At 40.2% G+C, this 21,552-nt stretch overlaps 1 protein-coding gene across 1 annotated transcript in view; it reads right to left on the reverse strand.

The window, feature by feature from the left end:
• The window catches only part of LOC120737986 (rho-related GTP-binding protein RhoN-like), a 33,727-nt gene extending 13,761 nt beyond the window's left edge, over positions 1 to 19,966 (reverse strand). Inside the window, exons 1-2 of the mRNA XM_040038969.1 lie at positions 19,451 to 19,966; positions 18,016 to 18,103 (exon numbers count right to left, since the gene is read on the reverse strand). Coding sequence (XP_039894903.1) covers positions 18,016 to 18,103; positions 19,451 to 19,555 — 193 coding nt within the window. The 5' untranslated portion in view covers positions 19,556 to 19,966. The remainder of the gene's footprint in view (positions 1 to 18,015; positions 18,104 to 19,450) is intronic.
• Positions 19,967 to 21,552: the final 1,586 nt, after the last annotated feature.

Genomic DNA, 21,552 nt, shown 5'->3' on the forward strand with positions numbered 1-21,552 from the left:
CTAGTTTTAGTTTGTAGTTAGTTTAAATTAACTGCAATAACCTTGCATCGCATACTTGTTGTAGCAGTCAGTCCTTTGTGATTCTTGATTAGGACTGTCATTTCTGCATTAAAACTTCTAAAAACATCTTGTCCAGTTCTACATATTTCATTAGCTTGTGCATTCGCATCATGCCAAATATTTCCAACAAATGTTCAAACTCACAGAAATCATTTTTGTCGGTGTAATGATCTGTTTCATTTCAGTCGCCTGGAGTCACATCCTGTCAGTTCAACTCTGTACAACAAAACTGAACACAGCTACACAAGTATTACATGCCGCCGGGCTTATCAAATCCTTATATTATTTTCTGGCTCTGATTTTTTTTAACAGCTGCAAAACCATTACAACAAATTCATAGACGCTAACCTTTTGCAAACCTGAAACGCATCCAACTTGCCTCTCTACTCCGTTTTCTACACCACGCTCTGACTCAGAGATAATAAAACTGTTGTGTTGCTGAAAATCTGTGAACGTTTTAATCTCCCATAGAAAGAAAATTGAATTGGATTTATTAAGCAAATCGAGAAAGATTGCTACTGGCATCATTAAAATCCTTTCAATCCATAGCAGTAGGATAAATTAATGGTAAGGCAGCAAAAAGCATGATATTTGTGGCTATTTCTTGTATGTGAAATAACATAATGTGACGACATTTATTATGGCTGAACATTATATGCAGTTTAAATTTGGAAGCCTCAAACCATTCCTGAACCTTTTTTGCTTTGTGGCCATGAAGGGACGTCCAATGTCTGCAATAATGTTTAGGTAGGCGGTACACATGGATGGCAGGACTTAAGGTTTCCAAACAGAACATTGTGCATAGCATCAGACTGCCTCCGCTGGCTTGCCTTCTTCCCACGTTTCTCAGGTAAGCGACTGACATGCACCCGGCCATCCATGTGTAAAAGAAAACAAGACTCATCACACCAGGCCACCATTTCCCGACCTTTTTCCATTGCTCCGTTGTGCAGTTCCGATGCTCACGTGTCCACTGTTGGCACTTTCTGCAGTGGACAGGGATCAGCATGGGCACCTATGTCTGGTCTGCAGCTATGCAGCCCCATGTGCAACAAACTGCAATAGACTCTGTATTCTGACACCTTTTTATCAGAATGAGCATGAACTTTTTGGATCGGAACGCCCTGATGCTAGTTCCCTTACTGTTCTTTCCTTTGTTGGAGATGGTCTGACCCACTTGTCTAACCATCACAATCTGGTCCTTCTCAGACCTGTAAAAATCCTTCCACTTGCACATTTTACAGGCTTCCAACACATCAACTCCAACAACATAATGTTGACTTGCTCCCTAATATATCCCACTCACTAATAGGCGCCATGATGAAGAGATAATCAGTGTTATTCATATCACCTGTCAGTGTTATACCAGATTGAGGGAAATTTTTTTGCAGTTGCAACTTTTGCAGTTCGTCTGAAAAGATGGACTTGCGCTTTGGGATCTTTTAAACATCATTGGGCGGATTGCTGATCGCGCTGTCTGTCCCGTCCATGCTGACACACACACACACACAGACACACATGCAGACACTGGAAGCTTCAAGGTTCCATGAAGTCAGCTAATCCATGTTCAGCACTCGAGCAGAGGCTAATGTGTATTGATCTGAGCTTTTCTGACGCTCTCTGGGACTTGTAGTATGATGCCCCTCATGGGGAGTTTCCTGCTGTTGTAGCAAGATCAGTCCATCTGTCTCTGAGTAAAACCCTCTGATCAAACTCATAAAAGACACATGCGACGCCTCAGGGGTACTGCATGAATTTAGCAATCTCAAAGAAACGACGTTAGTGTCATTTAGAGCATTCAGAGTACACGGGCTTCAGCCATCATGCAGAACAAGGTTTGGATGTTTAATTGCATTTACAGCTAAGTAGAGTTTGCAGATGTAGCTTGGACCCGAAATGTACTACCAGATGCACTTTCCACAAATGGAAAACTCTGGGATGTAAACAATCTACAGAAAATAAATGTCAGTATGTTTCAGATGTGTGGCTGATGTATAATGTTTGGTACAGTGATGCAAAGCAGTCTGGGAAACAGCAGCACCATGCTGTGACTCCACATGAGGTTTTCATGCTTTGATGTTTGGTGCTTACAAAAATCTGCATTTCCTTTTTTCCTCTTTGTTTGTAACTCATACGCATTTACTCTCCAAGCACTCGTGTAATTTTATGTAATCCACTTGTGTTCCACCTTTGGCTGTTCTCTCTGTTTCGAGATGTTTGTCCTTCTAAAAAATCTTCTGATGCTGCTTGAATTTTACATTTTAGGAAGGATTCTCAGTCAAACTCTACCAAACGCTTTGAAAAATCTGAGTGCGCACAAGCTGCCATAGGGTCAAGTGGTCACTACACAGAGCTGTGAGACTATTTCAAACACGATTCTTTATTTGCATCACATCCGGATGTTTAATAAATATCAAAACGTTGGCAATTAATTGATAATGAGAACTCCAACGAGATGCAGATGACACTGTCAGGAAATATCCTCAAGGTACAGGAGGCAGACCTGGGAAGGTGATGTAGGGCTACAGCTGCATATATGTTTTTCCAATTTTGAAGAACTGAAAGTGACATATTAAAATATCTAATCACTAATGTCTTCTGATCCAGTTCAACCCCATACAAGACACACTCACCAGCCAACTGATTAGTTACACCTGCAAATAATTAGCCAGCTAATCATATACATGATCAAGAGAACCTGCTGACGTTCAAACCCAGCATCAGAAGCCCACGCGGTCTGGTCTGATTGTTTCAGAAACTGCTGATCTGCTAGAGTTTTCTCACACTAAGGGTTTACAAAGAATACAGATTGATGCCAGAGGTAGGAGAAGACTGCCGAGGCTGCTTTGAGCTGATAGGAAAACAACTAGAACTACAATAACCACTTGTTACAACCAAAAAGTTTGCAGAAGGGCATCTCTGAACGCATAACAAATAAACCTTGAAACAGATGGGACACAGCATCATACAGTTCACATGGGCTCACCAAAATTGGACTACAGAAGATTCAAAAAACATTGCCTGGTCTCATTTGAATGGTAGGATTAGAATTTGATGTAAAGTACATGAAAGCATGGATCCATCCTGCCTTGCACCAGTGCCTCATGCTAGTGGTGGTGGTGTAGATGGGGGATGTATAGGGGGATGCTCCATGTCAAAACCTCAGATAATCTCAAACAAGATCTGAATTCAGAGGTGCAGCCACCAAATCTGCAGCAGCTGAGCGATGCTGTCGAGTGAAAACAAGCCAAAATCTCAGAGGAATGTTTCCACGTTGTCGATTGAAGAATTAAGTCAGTTCTAAAGGCAAAAGCAGAGTCCAGCCCAGTACTAGTAAAGTGTACCTAATAAAGTGGCTGTTGAGTGTAAATCAATAAAGAAAAAAGAAAAAACCAGCTCACACTACAAAAGCTGCAAGGAGAAGAGTTTTGTGTGGAAAAAGCTTTTCCATCATTTCAACACTTCTTCCTGACTAATTGTTTCACATCGCTGTAAACTGATGAGGGAAGCGCGTAGTAAACAAGAACGTTTGTCATACGCATGGTGCCAGTGTGCTGCTCTTAAGAAAAATGGTAGAAAAGAAAATCTTTACCTCACCGAAAATGTTTCTCGCCAACAGTTCCAGTGCAGCGCCCCATCCTCTGAATGGCCTTATCGGTAAAATCCTCCCTGATATTTGATCAGTCCAGTTTAAGAATCTGTAGCCTCGTAATCTTTTTTAATTATTGTGTCTGTTTGTTTTTTGTTTAATTCATCAGCCACCTGCACGTTTTAGAGAAGTTCACTTTTTATGAAGCAGAATTCCTTGATGAGCAGCTTTAAACGATCCCCGATGGGCAGGTTTCTTAATTTAGAAAATAAGGAAGGAATATTATCTATTTTATGTTTAATATGCCACATCTTGTTAGTGATTTTTTTATATATGTGCTCCAGAGATATCTCTTTTTTATATTTTGTCTGAACTTGTAAAAACTCATTATTAAACCTCCTGTGCTGTATTTTGGGTAATGTCTCGGGTTAGTCAAGCTCAAAGCTGTAAAGCTGCTGATAAGAGACAATCAGACTTGTCGTAGCCTTTTGTATGCATAGCTGCATGATTCTGAAGAAACAGACTCACACACACACACACCTTTTGAGATGTTAGCACAGAAAATCATTATTAATCCCCTCTTATGGCGCTTTTTCCTGCCAACTTTCATCACAGCGCAGAAATGTTCATTAATATTAAAATCCTGTTTGTCCTAGTCATGCCCTTCTGAAGAAATAGTTTGGGTTTTCATTCCTGAAATACATCCAGACAGAAAACAGCACAAGAAATGAATGCTATTGATTAATGCATTCATCTGCTACGCCTCGAACATATAAATAATGCCCCCTGCAGTGGCTGAGCATTAGTGCTACGTACTCATGCTGTGTGAAATATGCAGACAATATGGAATCAGCCTGTAAGTTCGGTTGAGCACCAGGCAGCGACAGAGTCCACTCTGTATGCATGCTCCACGAGGCTGATCACTCGGCGTACATTCGTAAACACTCTGAGACACCGTGCAGAGCAGACAGTCTGCTGCTTTGTCTGTTGCTCTGTAAAAAGCTAAAGCATCATCATTTTAACATAAAAGTTTTATTCATTTTCCTCTGTTATCTCTTTGTCTGCCACTTAAACAAAGCGAGTTGCAAAGCTATTGAGCTACAAAGTTTTCTAGACACATTAGAGCGTTTTAATGTTTCTAATCTAAGGGCAGTGGAGCAAACAAAGCCAAAATCAAAACAAATGCTTGATGTCTAACATCATCTCCGAGCAACCTAATGATGTCATCAGGGTTATCTAGACTTGGAGATAACAGTATTCTTGTGCTAAAGTCACACTAAGGAAAACAGCGGTTGGAGACTGCAGCACTAACAAAATTATTGCGACTGCGGCAAATGGAGCCGTGATCTCGTTGCCTTTGAACTGGTTGCTTTGAAGACGGGAACCACGGGGCATCAAGACGACGATAAAACAGCAATAAGACGGATTTCACTGTATCAGTTTGCATTTCAACAGGGTCAAGGTGAAAATTACTTGCAACCTGTTTGTGATAATATGGCGATTCACTGCTAAATGGTGAAAACTCCAAATCTGTTGCCGTTTGCATGCACAGAAATTCACATTCACAATTTAACTACTTACATTTAAAGTCCTGAGAGAGCTGAAACAGAAAGTCAGAAACTGCTCTAAAAATACTGACGTAGTTACTGCAGGATTGCAATTTTACTGCAAAACTGCAAAGGCTCTCAGCAATCTCGCTTTTGCGTAGGAATAAAACCAGAATATAACAGGTGATGTGTTGCCTGTGCGCTCATCAGCGCAGACTGACAGACTTGTATGCATTTATCAATGAGATGGTGATTATTTGCAAACCTTTACATTCGTCAATCACTGCAGTCAGTCTGAGTTAAACTGCAACTGTTTGGGGACAGGTTGCTACCCAATCAGGAGACCTGTGTAACTATCTTGCAATCAAAAGTGACTGAAAGAGCTATTCTCCAGCAGGTTGTGTCTCTTTTTATTCCTAATGTAACTGAGCCATTAAAGCTTGTGTTATAAATTCATCACATAAGGGATTGAGGGAAAGGCCTATGCTCCATCAATCAAATATTATGAACTTGTTAAGTGATGATAGATCATATCAGTCTTCTAACCCCTTGGACTCTGTGCTTGTCTGTGTTTGGGAAGTGAAGCACCTGAAAAAGTCTAATTACATCATACTCGGTCGCACATCCCCTGACCCATTGGGTCAAAGTCAAGTACCGTTTATAAACAGATGGAATTTTCTCAGTTGCCATGGAGACAGCACAGAGGTCATCATACGACCTTTGTACGGAACTTTGCTCACGCCATAACAGATGGTCATATATGGTCAGGATGATGGTAGCTGAGCCATGACAAGTGGAAATCCATCCACTGACGGCTGCCATTAGATAATAAAAAAATTCATGTTACAGAAGTTTTCTATTTATTCTTAATAGCTGATATAAATCAATTAATGCCTTGACCTCGTCACGCACCACATTTATGATAACTGGAACTCTTATTTTGATAGGAAAAAACGAGGAGAAGGCTAGGACTGCTCCTCAGGTAAGCCGTTCTCTTCTGTACTGAGAATAATCCATTTTAGGTGTACATGAATCAGAGATTCATGTAACCAGAGCACACCGTGCTTGTTGTTATGCATACCTCTCTGCTTGAATACTGAACAATAATAGCCTGAAAAGCAGCGTGGAGGACTGAGTGAAGCTGGTCCTGGCAGTCGCAGGCACAGACAGACACATTTTGCACAATGTGGTTGTCAGCAATGTGACAACAGATTTGGATTTTCTTTACCACACTCATGCTGGAGTATGTGATCTGTCTGTTATTTTGCTGAACGCTGAAGTGGGACCAGCTCTTTATTGGAAACTCTTCAAATTATGAGCCATCAGGAACAAGATTACACTGTCTCTGTTTATACCCAAGCCTAGCTAAAGTTTTTCATTTAGAGTGTTGCCAAGTAGCAGCTGTAACCTGGCTGGATTTCGCTGAAAAACTGTATATGATGTTATTTTTCTAACTCAACAGGCATAGAGGGAGAGCGCTGCCACTGAGCGTACTTTGCCTGAAATCAGCAGTAATCCAGCAGGAGTCTTTTAAATTAATGACAGAGGGAACAGACTGGCATCTGGGCCTCAACCAGCCCAACTGTATGTGACTCCATGCACCGCATTCTACATTTAAACTTAAAGTATAAAAACATTCGTTATTCACCACTTGTCTGGACCAGACCTTTTGAATGTAGTTTAAATATCACAAATTTGCATGAGCTCTTAAGCTCTTAAAGTGTTTTGCCTAAATTTGAGTTAATTAAGAAACAGAATCACAGTTTTCTTCTGTGCAGAGCTGAAATGTCATCGAGTGGTAACTAAACGCAGCGTTTACACGACTACACATTTGTGTGCTTGTCGGTAATTATTTTTAATGCGCCATGACATTTAAGAAGTTGGAGGTACGACAACCAAACATTTAATCAACCGACAGAAAATGATTTTGATCATTTCTGAATGATTATTTGGGTCAAACAAAGTAAATCTTTTCAAATGTAAATCTTATGCTATAACTAATAACAATTAAAGGTCAATTTGGTACATGAATTGGTACATTCATAGTCTTCTGATGTCTTCTGACGTGATCTACTGAGAATGAACCGAGTGTGTGTGCCTAATTGTTGGTTGCAGCTCGGCACAATTTCCACTATAAAGATTGTCATGAACTTAATTGTCCAATCAGGAGCACCAATTTGCAATAGTTGGGCCAAGAGTGTATTTGTTAGAAGCAATGAAAAGTAGCTGAAACAGCGAGCCCCTTCTAATCTGAGGGACACAGTGTGAATGCAAACCTGAGCTCAGTAAGAGAAAGCTGAACCATCAACATTTTCAGGATCACTATTCCTACCCTGACACCGTCCCTCTGTGTAGATTATGTGTGTTTTAAATCTGATCAATTAACAGTTCATTTCATTTTTCTGTGGCGCATCTCCATCAACTGGTCCATCGTTCTCATTATTGGTTCATCCCCGTCTTTTGTGTGCACGCATTCACTTAATTACTTTGTATTTCAGGGATTTTACTTTACTTTAACGTGAATACAGAAAACAGAAAACCAGGCTCACTCATGCTTGTACTTTAATTATGGTGAATCACATGCAGTAGAAACAAGGTCAAAACCATCCACCACCTCCTGCTGTAGGAGTAATGGCAGGTGTTGGGGGGTTGAAGTGAGTGGTCAAAGCTGCATCGTGCATTATAGATAAGGGATAGAGAGGGTCTTAAGTGGATATACCCCTTGAGTGGCCTGTGTGTCTAAACAAAGTGTGTGATAAAATCTTTTCAGTGAGTACGGAAGGATCCAAGATGCAGACACAGAGGCAGGTGGAGGTTTAAGTAAAGGCGAGCCCTTTATTGAGCTGATATATTTAACTACATGATTCAAAAGCAGAACTTAAGGGAAAACTGTAAACTATAAACTTGTAAAGAAACTGAGATTCTAGGAGCCAAAGACCAGGAACCAGGCCAACACCGAGAAACTGAACAGTACACTCTGACAAAGGACAAGAGAGGAGACTGAGACATTACACACACACACACACACACACACACACACACACACACACACACAGGAGGGTGATTAGGGGAAGTGGGGACACATGGGAAACAAAGTAGGAGCAAATCATTAATAATAAGGGAACACTAGACAACACGCTATCACAATAAAACAGGAAACATAACCAATACTAAGCCTGTGACTAGATACGAGGACTTGACACAGCGACAGAAGCTACACAAAGACCAGACAGATACTGGGGTGTGACTGGGGGAACAAAGGGATCACAAAAGATAATAACTAAATATTACGAAATCAAGAAAAGGAACCAGAATATAACAGAGAATACGAAAGATTAAATAAATGCTAAAGGAAGTTAGCAGTAGAGCTACAGTCACAGGTAATTTTCTTCTCATGGTTTAACTTTTTGCTATGTTGGAGCACATTTAACCAGTTCCAAGGACTTTTATTGTACTCTGACCTTTTATTATCATTCTACTTATCTGGATTAACCAGTAAATTCTGCTTTTCTTTTTCCTGTGCTGCTGGAATGTGTTATATCAGGTTAAAAGTAAATATTTTAAACACACTGTCAGACAACGTGCTACATGAGTGATATACCCAGTTGCCATGACATTGCCATGATGTTGCCATGGTAATTACATTAGCTAAAACTTATGCAACTCATGTATTGAAGTGACCAGCAGTACTTCACTACATTTATATCAACGACACAGGCTAACACCTGTTAGCTTCCAGACCCGTGATAAGCAAAAATAATGAACTGTAAACAAAAATGAAAATGTATCATGAAAAACAAAAAGAAACAAACAGTCCCTTCATAGATTATTCATAAAAATGAAATACTGAGAGAATATATAACTAAGCAGCTTCTGCTCTACAAAAAAAATGTAATTCTCTTCCACCAATGCCCTATTGTGCAATTTTATCAAAGGTGAACCAAAGACGAAACAAAAATGAAAGGCTTCTTCCTTTTCTCAGCTCTCCAACAAATATCATGATATAAAGATTGGTAGTTTTTGCACAGTTTCACTAACACAGACAAACAAACCTCTGCCTCAGTTCCTGTCTTGGCAGAGGAGTCATGGAGAAGGTTTAAAAATGAAAAAAAGAAAAAAGAGATGACAACCAATTATTAGAAAGTACATCTGCACTGCTTAATTTCCCATTTTAAGCACAAATTGCTGGTGGAGGAATAAAGGCATATAATTAAAAATGAGAAAAAGCTGCTGTAACAGGCATGCAGTATACTCTATATGCCACCTGCCATATGCGTTAGTGCGTGAAAAATGTCTCCGTAAGTCTGCGCATTGTGCTGGGTGGTAAATGTCATGTTGTTTTACCTGATGTTTTAAATGAATGATGATGTCTGCTGTGCTCAAGTTCATTCAAAAGTCTTAGACAGACTGCTGAGTTACACACTACAGGTACTAGCTGAGAAACAGACTCCGTGTCCCGGGGGAATGGAGTAGAGACGCATCTAGGCCACTCATTTTAAATGCACCCTTGGTCTTCTAATGGACTGCATGAGCAGAGGAGAATGAGACCCGGCTGGCTGGAGCACAAGCTCGCACCATGAAACCCTACTGACACTCAGCATATACCGTCTCCCATCCACGACTCCAAGCACTTAGCACTCCACCAGGACTCTACATTCCTCCATCCCTTCACTGTCCCTATTTATATATTTTTCCACTTGTGTAATCTCTTTCAGCACTTACTCATACCCTTACTCACACACACCCCTGCACATGTTCAGTAGGAAAGAAAAAAAACAACAGAACTTGGACTACAAACCCAGTTCCCTGCTATCCACACTTCTATCCAAAAAGCCTCTGAAACGCTTCGACACACCAGACCATTTTCTCCGCTCCGTCCTGTCATGGAGCCAGTGCCACTCGTTTGCCCAGACGCTCGCTTAAAGCACATCTGGGTGCTGCTTTCAAGGAGCCAACATGTAATTGGGGTCATAAAAAAGAGCTCATAAATGAATGATGGATTGTTGAGGAAATCTCTGCCACAGACTCTGCTGACCTGGGATAGATTGGAAGGTTGGATTCAACGGGGCAAACAGTATTTTCACTGCTTGTGTGTTTAAGTATCTGTGTGTGTTTTAACATGTCGCGGCATGTCCCTGTCGGCTCGAGGAAGTTAGGAAAGTTCCAGTGAGCAGGAAGCTAACTTGAAGTAGAATTCAGAACAGTGCATTCCTTCACTGTTCACTTGCTATAGGTGTGATAATGCAGGTTGAGCCGGTTGTTTTATTAACTCATACCTCACATGTTTACACAGTCACCTGTAAAACCCAGGTGATCTGAACACCTTTGTTGTTGTGGCAGGTGCATCATGCAGAGTTGAGTCATTTCAGTGTCATCTAGCCCCAGTGGGGGAATAAGGTCAGAATTCAGCTACACGGCATTTCTTTGCATTGACAGAAAGACGCACAAGCCAAACGGTCACATTTCATTATGTGTCCACACTCTGCGTGTGTGAAATATGCTGAAACAAAGCACTCTGCAATTTTTTAGCTACTCGATAGGAGCAGGAACCAAAACAGCTGCGCATTTATACTTCAGGTTGACATTAGAGTAACATTTTCATTTATTTAGAGTCATGTTTCTGAATGTAACGGCACGATCCACTTTCCTTTGAGCTATGTCGGGCTCATTTCCTGAAGAAAACACCTGGCTCCATTATGTTTAGCAGCTTGTTGCCCAGTGCCATTTCGTTCTGAGCAAGTAATTTAAGGTGCGTTTTAGAGAAATGTTTATTATTTATATCTTAAAAGAGCAACACTTTGCAACAGAAAATGTTGCTGATGACAGCGATCAGATCTAAGGGTAATTTTTAGGGCTGAAAAAGGAATCATTGGCTGCTTGTTCTGCTCATTTTCAGTCCAGTCCATGTACCTGACTTTTTGAGAGGATTGTTTAACACTCACCTATGAATCATTCAGGGATGAAGGAGTGTGTGCACATAACAAAGAATCAGTTTTAAATGAATGTTTATGCACTTTGTTACTAGCAGACTGATCCATTTCATTGAAGCCTCACTGGTCTCAGAGGACCGGTGGCTGTCAGGAGGTTAGGACAAGGACAAAAGCTTGAGGTATGTCAAATTATATATATATATATATATATATATATATATATATATATATATATATATATATATATATATATATATATATATATATTATATTACATGTAGTTATGTTAGCTTTTTGTAATATACTTTCCCAAATACAATAGTTAAAAAAAAAAAAATGTTAGAAGGTGAACCAGGACAAAGTTCCATTTAATGTGAAGTTTAATATAATAAAACCATGATTTATTTGTACCTAAGTATCCAGGGAAAAGTCATTTTAGGGCATATTCATAATTAATACCATACAATTAGCTAAGAATGTAAATGCCATCCCTGGAGTCTATGTATTAATCTGATTTATGACCTTTTTAAGCCTCGCACTCAAAGATCGGTTGATAACTGAGTAAAACAGATGCTCGTGAAATCTGAATTCCTTTCGGCTCAAGTTAGAAAAATGTTTGACTTGAACAAAGCCACACAGGACAATCAGTGCAGCAAAATAAAATCACACTGGGAGCCAGTGGAAAACATTTAATTAGCTCCCACATACGGTTAGGTCCACAATTATTTTAGGCAATGATGCACTTTTTGTCATTTTGCCTCTGCGCACCATTACAGTGGGTTTCAAAGCAATCAGTCACGACTGAAGTACAGACTTTTAGCTTCAGTTCAAGCTGTTTAAAAAAAATATTGTGATATCTGTTTAGGGATTACAGCCATTTTTATGTTCAGAGGCTCAAAGGTAATGAACTGACAAGCAGTTTCATGGTCAGGTGAGACCTGCTCCCTTGTTATTCCATGGCATATTAAGCAAATAAAATATCTATGGTTATTTTTGCTTTTGTACGCTGTTCACTGGAACTTTCAATACAAGGTCCAATGCAAATCGAGGAGACCATCATCACTGATTTTCCATGATTTCAGTCACTTATGGGATACTTCTGTGTGGACATTGTGTTTAACAGCAGTGCAAAATCTGATTCTTCTGATCTGTTGGACGTCTACACACAGCAGACTTTCAAACATCTTCCACGCCGCTTGTGATGCTAGTTTGATTTTGTTTAAGCAGTTCACATCTTCCAATGCATCCAATATAATTAAGCTGTTGTTCATAACAGACTTCGTTAATAGGAGGGGTCGTTATCTCACTCAGTCGAGCACTACTTATTTCGCAGCTCCAATTTGCCTCTGCTTCACCTTTGCCCATTTTTCCATGTCAATCTTCTTCCACCATCTCGCAAAAAATCCATACCATGTCACTTCAGCCTTCTTTGTTTCAGTTGCAGACAGCTGCCAAGTCTGCACATTTGCAGTAAGTGCAAATGTGCACATGCTGTGAGAGGTTTGACTCTCATTTGTAAATGAATACAATGTTCCATAAGCACATTTGAGATCATTCCCTGTCTGAAAGGCAGAACCAAGCCTAGCACCAGTGCAGTGCAAGTTGTTGCCGGAATTCACAACAGTATCCAACATCCAAACTGAAGACATTCCTGAGCTCATTGTTGGCAAGCCATCCTTGGCTCTACAGGATTTTTTGGTTTTTTGTTTTCTTGCTCTTTTACTTCCTCATCCCTGTAAAAACCATTGTCTGGGTTTTACAGTAGGACATTTGTATTCCAAAGCAGCTACAAGTTCCATGGTTTCAGGCTAAAAAATACTGTATATATGTACACAGTATAAAACCTGTCAGAGAAACAGCAAAAATATCAGGAGTGGTCAAATCAACAATCTGCTACTTTTCTTTAAAAAACAAACAAAGCTCAGCCTGAAGGAACTAAGAAAAACACTAAAGTGGAGGATTGCAGAATGTATGCAGATGTAGATTGCATGTTTGGGGCCCGTGTAGCTACTGCTTATTGATGATGTGACTGCTGATAGTAGTAGCAGGTTGAATTCTGTAGTGTACAGGGCTATTGAGCAAAATGAAGGGTTTGAGACTTCACACAGTCACTGACTGCAAAGGATTTTCATCCAGGTATAGAAAACAATCCTTATATTTAGAATAGTCTTAGTCTGTAATTTTGAGCCTTGACAATGACCCTAAATAAAAAAAATCATCAAGAAACCCACTGTTTGGGTTTATTGTGACAAAGATTATGCCATCGTCCAAATATCTAAGGACCTAACTGTGCATTCTGACTGATTTGTTGCTGCTTCCAGGATGCTTTGCTTCAGTATTTATTTATTTATTTTTTGTCGCTGCGTATAAAGACAGATTACAGTGAGCCATATGCCGGAATCTGGGAGAAAGACGTATAGGAAATGAGAAAAGAAGTGAGTGAAAAGTGAGGAAGAGATAAAGATGGATAGAGAGACAGACAAAGAAAACGCAAGGTAAGCTAATCAAGTGCAAGAGTGCTGAGAGGGCACTGCCCCAATACAGTGGGACTCCTGACCTTGACTTGTTGGAGACAGAGACAGAGAAGGAGCCGGGTGGGAGGCTGGCAGCCTGAGGGGATATTAGGAAGAATCGATGAAATTAAAGAGAGGAGGAGAATACTGCAGAGAAGGGCAAATCTAGACATATAAACTGTTATGACAAAATTAGGTCAGCTGGGATCAGATTTTTAAGGACTTTTATTTGTTTTTTATTTGAAGAGTAACAAGTTCTTGCTACACAACTGCTGTGTCATCATAATCAATAATGCTTGCAATTTTAGACTACTTTTATTTTCTAGTTGTTTTCTTTTATTTTTTTATTGTGATCTGATGACTCCATGGGATTCATTGCCCATTAAACATTGCAGAGGCTTTTTATGAAGATGAATTAGAATAAAAGCCCATACCATTCACCCAAAGCATTAAAAATGCCTACCTCATATTGGGTAGCCACGCCTGCTGCTAACAAAAACATCTCCGATCCATCTTTGGGGGTACACTTATACCTTTAGGTAATATCTGTAATGTGTGGGGGCCTCTGTGAATTAAGTTTTTTATGTAGAGGATCAATATGCCGAGTTTGGAGGCCCAGTCTTGAATTGCATTGTGACAAACATAGTCAGTGTTATTTATTTAACCTCAAGGCTGATCTCTGTATATGCAAATACTGATTAAACCATTGAAAGTTAGAGATTTGGGGGGGGGGGGGGTATCTTCATTCAAGACGTCTGAATGAATCAACCACATCAGTGATTCGAAATCAGATCCAGTCTATCATCATCTTGTACTAAAACCAGTGATTAACTTTGCATTCATCCCATGTTGCATAAACCAGACAGCACTGCTCTGGGAGTCACTGTTGATTGGTTAGGTAAATACTAAAGTATCCAAACCAGTTCAAAACAGGTTTATTTATAAATCACATTCACAAAAACAGTCAATCCAAGCCATTACTGTAAGGTAAAGATCCTACAGTATTAGGCATAAAGCACAAACAATAAATTGATCACCCATATGAGCAATCACTTTGGAATGGTGGGAAGGAAAAACTCCCTCTTAACAGGAAGAGTCCTCCGGCAGAATGAGAGTCAGGGAGAGGCAGCCATCAGCCTCAACTGGTTTTAGGAGGTGGTGGGGGGTGAGGAGTTTGAAAGAACAAAGGGAGACAGGATAAAACACAGACTAAGGAAGAAATAAGACAAGAATTTAATGAGATATATGGGGAGTAACAAGAGGTGAGTGGAGAGGAAGTGCTGAGTGTATTGCATGAAGTCCCGCAGCAGTCTGAGCCTATAGCAGCATAACTAATAGATGGATCCTGGTCACCTGATCAAGCCCCAGCTATAAGCCTTATCAAAGAGTATGTTTTATTCTGATCCTAAACGTAGATAGGGTGTCTGTCTCTTGAGGTGGTTCCACAGGAGCTGAAATCTGCTTTTAGAAATTCTAGAAACCACAAGTAAGTCTGCAGTCGGCGAGCAAAGTGCTCTGTTGGGATAATATAATACTATGCCATCATTAAGATATGATGGGGCTCAATCTGCGGAGTTTGGAGGCCCAGACGAAAATAGTCAGTGTTATTTATTTAATGCATGGCCAATGGAAGTCTCATTGCACCGTTTTGGATTAACTGGAGATTCTTTTTCAACATCTTTATGATAATGAGTTGCAAAAATCCAGCCAACAGGACTACAGGACAGTGAATGAGTCTCTGTGTCATGATGAGGAGACATAGAAGGTATTTTATTCTAACTACAATACACTCAATGCACTTCTTTTTCATTGATTTAGTTTTGTGATGGCATACCAACTCCAGCCTTGTTTTGATAGAAATGGTGCAGAACCATTTAGAAAGAGTCTCTTTTTTTACAGGAATGCCATTGCCATTTATCTGAGCTTGATCTCAACTTGGTCTCACCTGCAGCGCCACATGACTGAAGACAGAAACAGAGCAACATGACAATGACTGAAAGACTGAGGAAGTGTAAGGAGCCAGTGGAGTTTAAACTACAAGCATGTTTGGATGTAGCAGAGGGAAGCAGGAGGTGGGTTGTGTGGCAAGATGAAGAATGAAAGAGACAGGGGGCAAGTGTTCGGTCACACAGCAAGTGCCTGATTAATTAAATCCACTGTTTGTTTCTGCACAATAAGCGGGCAGCTCAGAGACCGCTTCTGGCACCTTGCCTAATACACTCTCCTATCTGTGAGCCTCTACAACAACTCAACATGATCCTTCTCTTCTTATCTCCTCCCCTGTCATCCACACTGGAGTTCAAGCTTCATAGCTTAAAATGTGTGATGAGTTTTTGCTCTTATATATTTGAAACCTCTGGTGCTCTGAAGCTTGGGATTGGTGTTTTTTTATATTTAGTGTTTCATCCACAACTTCAATTTCATTGAGTCAGTTCACCTGCGGTTAAACAAACTGCACACACTGCCATGCCACATGTCACAAACACACATATCAGCTAAAGCATGTTCTTTATCAAATCACATAAATCTGTGATTGCATAAAGTAAGCAGGAGCAAGTTTAAAAGTCAAGGGTATTGCAGCAGTGTATATACAGAAAGTTCCATGTAAGTACACCAGGTGACTGTAACCCCCCCGTTCAGCTATTAGTAAAACACAGCAGGTACCAGAGGGAATTGTGGTGTTACTGATGTAGTTGCCGATGCACCTGTCTCCTGACACAAACCCAGAATAGCTGGCAGGGATGCTGCAAGGCAACACACATGTCTCCTCCTCACTTAAAGAGAGCTGGAAGAAGCCACCTAAGGTCAAAGTTGGATCAGCTCCCGTTAACCACTGCTGCTCAATATGGGGCCATGTCTTTGTATAATAAAAGTTCTCTCGCCTGATTCTTATCAAGGCATCTAATGAGCACACAAAACTAATATTGTAACCACTGGTGCTTGCAGAATTGGCTTCTTTTTATAGCTTTTAGTACCATTTATTAGTTATAATAAAGCTTTGTTTAAAAAAATTCTAATAAAATCAGATAGTATTGCTTTTTAAATCCCTTTCAGTTAGACATGCAACATTTTGGGGTGCCCGTATATAAAGAAAAATCCCTCTGACTTGAGTAAATCCTTCTGTAAACCCTCCTAAAGTGATCCACATTAAAATCTAATTCCTCTTTTTCTTTCACAGTAGCACAAATAAGCAGATTTTATTCTCTTATACATGTTTATGGAGTTTTTTGACAGAAGCTGGCCCTTCTTTTACCTCACACCTCATAAACTCATTCACAACTGGGAGCGTCATGTCCGCTCAGATTCCAATATGTGACACAATAACAATTCTGAACGGCACCTGCTTCGCACAAAAAGGTGAATTGCATTTCTTTCCGAGGCGGAGTAAATTACTGTTTAAGTGTTTTAGTGAGAGAAAGGTGTGTGCGTGAGCCAGCCGGTAATTTCGCAGGGTGTTGTTTAAGCACCGCAGAGCGGCCTCACCCACCGCAAAGCAGCCTCGGCAGCTGCAGCAGCTCTTAATCTCCAGCTTGCCTAGCTGGTCTCCCTGTCTGCACGGGTGGAGGTTAATGGAGCACTTTGCAGTAAAGCTGTTCTCACGCTGTGTGAGAACAAGTTTTGGGGAGTTTTGTAAGTAGAAATGAAACATGAAGGGGTCTAAAGGCTAAAATGGGAGAGAGTTAATGCACATCTGGAGACCCATAGAGGCCCTCCGTCTGATCATCTCTCCAAAGTGAAGTCTTGAAAAGATATAATGACTTTGTAAATCAAAAAATGTTCAGTGAACACATTTAAGAGTTTGTGCAACAGCTTCGCAAGCTCTCAGCGCTACAAGTGGACAGAGAACACTTGTTATCTGAAATAAACTGGTGCCATGTTGCATGAATTCAGTCAAGATGCCAAAATCCTCATCAAAATCATGTATGCAGGCAATTAATTTGCATTTTCATGTGTTGATTAGCTGTGGTTGTTACTCGGAGTAGGTATGTGTTGAATAACAAGCTGTTCAGAGGCCTCACATAACACTTCAGCTGCTGCTGAAAGTGTCAGATTAGCTCTGAAGTAGGACTGAAGTTATATAAATACACACAAGTTATGTTTCTGCGTCCCAGACTAGATTAATTCATTTTGAAATTTAAAAAAAAAAAACAACAGTCAGTACTCTCAACAGATTATCCTGACACATTGTGGTTGTTCATGTTTTTGGCCCACAGCCTGGAAGTTGCGGAACACTCCAAGGAGTCAGCTGTCTGCCGATCTGGAGCTCCTCGCTTAGTAACCTCATCACGGCTTGATGATGCGGCACACCTTTCATCACTCTGGTGTGATAATCTTGAGTTGAAAGGAGAACATAAAGAGATGATTGGGAATCTCACCTGATGTGTCCCACATGTTGAGCTCGATCCTCTGCTTCTCAATCTCGAAGCTAGCCGTGTAATTCTCAAACACCGTGGGAACGTAATTCTGAAACGAGAGGCGTGTGGTGGCTAAAATTAGATCAAAGCTTGGAGGAGATGATATGCCCACTGTAAAAAAGAAAGACGGTGTGATTTTCATGACAAAACAGTCAGATTCCTAATTAATTCAAATAGCTGCTGTGGGGATGGTAAGTGCAGTTGTGAATGTCAAGAGGCGAGAGATGGTGTGTGTGTGTGTGTGTGTGTGTGTGTGTGTGTGTGTGTGTGTGTGTGGGGAAAGTAGATGAGTCCAATGCTTTGCTTTGACCTATTTGCAAGTTCTGAACTTTAGTTCAAAAAGCTTTGGTTTGATTAATCCCAACAGTTCAAGAGTCTGACAGAATGCATTTCCTGCATCACATAAAAAATTCTCCTCCTTTGGAGCACAAGTTCTTCCTTCTTCACTAAACACATTTCCTGTTGTTAGTGAGTTTAGTCTGCATTCCTTTCTAGTTTTGCTGAAAAAGTATGCTTTGGGGTTTATCCATCCACAATCTGTAAGTTTTTTGTCATAAACTGAGTTCTTAAAAAGCTTTATATATATATATATATATATATATATATATATATATATATATATATATATATATATATATATATATATATATATTTATTTATTTATTTATTTATTTATTTATTTATTTTTTACTTACTTCAGATGTCTTATTGGTGTAATTAAAATTATGTAATCAAGTAAAGAAGACAGAGTACTACTTCTGAGAGACAAAGTATTACTTGTGCGAACTTTTTGCCTCTATTCGGTTTTCGGTCACCACTATAAAACATTACACACTCCCGGGTTTAATATCTCGCGTCTCACAACACACAATCTAGCTCCCAGGCGGTTATTCTGTTGTTCTGGTCAAACCTGCAAAGTCCCACATCAACAGACGGACACGGTGCGCAAAAGCGCACGTAGGCAAAAAAATTCAGTGATAACTGGCCACTGAATTCTAATTATGTTATTAATTTACATGATGCTGTTGCATCACTTTAGATGAGGCTTAACACAAACCCCGGTAAAATCCTGACATGATGAAATAATACACAACGAGAACACCATAATGTTTCTTAAAAAAGAAAAGAAAAAAAGAGAACATCCATTGACAGCTTCGAGTTTTAACTTCCATGATATTTTTGGCGGCACAAATACATTATAATAAATGTTTACAGGCCACACATTTAACTAGGTATCAATCAGTTCCCACAATGATCCACAATGTCAAGCCTTCTTGAAGCGATCTCACTCTACGTGAAAACACTGCCGCGTGGTTTCGGGGACTTTACGCACCTGTGCCGTCGAACCATTCAGGGCTGCTGTGCGTATTTCTATTTCTAATAAATGCTGACTTACCTCTGGGTACGAGTCTTTGGCAAAAACGTGAAGGAGAGCCGTCTTGCCACACTTGCTGTCCCCGACAACCACAATCTTACAGCGAAGTAATCCCTTGCTCTCCATGGTTTTCCCCTGTTTAAATCACTGAGTGCTTCTGTGTCGCTACCTCCTTGTCATTTAGCTCCAAGCAAATAATAATGTCGAAGAGCAGCTTTAAATGTTTATTTTTTTCCCCACAGATGGAATAAAACACTCCGGATAAAGAAAAAAACAAAAGAAAACAAAAGAAAACTTCAGCTCCACAGTCTGGTGTAGTTTCGGCTACATGCTCTGCGCGCTGCTGCGCTCCACTGCTTCTTCCAGTCAAGTGAGGCGCACAGCTGATGCTTTCGGTCAAAGTCACGTCCTTAAAATGCAGATTCCTGTTTGGCTTTTCACATTTAAAGCCTACGTGGTGCTGGCCATGTAAACAACATTAACGCTCAGCGTATTCCATCCGCGTCATGCTAGAAAAGCAGCTTAACCCTGCGAGCTGCTGTTATTGCGCTAATACACCCGGGCTAACAGTCTATTATTTTGAATGAAAACTTGCAACTGTTCACGTCTTTCTATAACAGACTCTGCCCAGCTTGACACAGCGCCACCCCCCGCGTCGTATATCCACCCAGGTGGGTTTATATATCTCTATTCAAAACAACTGAATATCTGCTGAATGAAAAAAGCCAGATTAATCACGTCTACTTTATATAGATTTATGAACTGTCACTTTGAGTTACTGATATAAAGTCACAGAGCAGAATCAGGACAAATATACAGAATATACTCCATGGTAGCAAAATCATTATCTTTATGATTACAGGCAGAATAAGCAGATTTACTTTGCAAGTCTTCACAGTTTAGTGACAGTCAGGTTTTTAACACTGCTGCTGATAGAAGGATTCTGGTGTGACACCCCCACATCACTAATCTGCTCTTTTGTATATAAACACAAGATGCCAGCTTCATTCTGAACTTTGTTACCAGGGATAAGATCTGTGTGATCTGCCTCAGCGCATTAGAACTTCTAAAGAACATTTGCAGCCTGTTAGCTCCATCTTCTGGTCAAAAAAGAGAGAAGAGAAAGAGAAAAAATAGCTTGTTTTCCAGTGTTTTGCTAAATCCCACAGCCAATGTGTGCTTGCCTGCTTTTGCTAAAACATCAGAAAGAAAGTAAACTGTCAAATTGTCCTTGGAAAACTAAAAACGTTGCCTCGTCAAGAGTTTAATGTGACATGTAAAAGGAAACCATATGTTCTGAATTTATTAACAGTATGTTTGATAGTCTCAGCAGATACAAGTTTATTTTGTGCAAAGACAATGTGAAGAGAGTAAAAAGACACTTAAAGCGGGCGTCCTCTGCCAAGGAAACATCCTAATATTTGATTTTGAGGAAAAAGATATGCATCAGGTCTTCTTTTAACTTGTCTGTCTTCACAAAAATGATCAAATGGACATGTAAACATGATCAATAGGTGAACGACGGGGGAAAGAAAGAAAACATTAACTTACCTGGATGATTGAGCATGCATCAAGATGAAAACATTAAGTTGTTATGGGGATCTGACTTGTTTTATGCAGGTACTCATGATGGGTTTTGGATTCACTACAGAACAGTGAACTGTTAACTGAGATGGTTTGGACATGTGCAGAGGAGAGATGGTGGATATACTTTACAAAGCATGTTGACCATGGAGATCCCAGGCAGGAGGAAAAGAGAAAGACCTCAGAGAAGATTCATGGATCTAGTGAAAGAGGACATGCAGAGGATTGGTGTGACAGAGGAGGATGCTCTGGATAGGATGAGATGGATGCAAATAATCTGCTGTGACAACCCCTAAAGGGAGCAGCTGGAAGATGGAGAAGAGACTGATTACTTTAGCTTCAGCAAAGCTGAAAAGGGCAGTTAAACTATAGTAGTTAATAGCTTTTTAAGCAGTGAGGGGGTGTAAAACCGAAGTCTAAGCACAGAACATCTGAGAGTGCTTACTTCCCCTCACATCAAAGTTAGCAACCACAGTTCTTTGTGTTTTCAGTTAGCATCATATTTGCACCAGTCGTGTGGTGTGAGGCTATGTACAAGG

Source organism: Simochromis diagramma, unplaced genomic scaffold (assembly GCF_900408965.1).
Source record: "Simochromis diagramma unplaced genomic scaffold, fSimDia1.1 OVJJ01000402.1, whole genome shotgun sequence".
NCBI lineage: Eukaryota > Metazoa > Chordata > Actinopteri > Cichliformes > Cichlidae > Simochromis > Simochromis diagramma.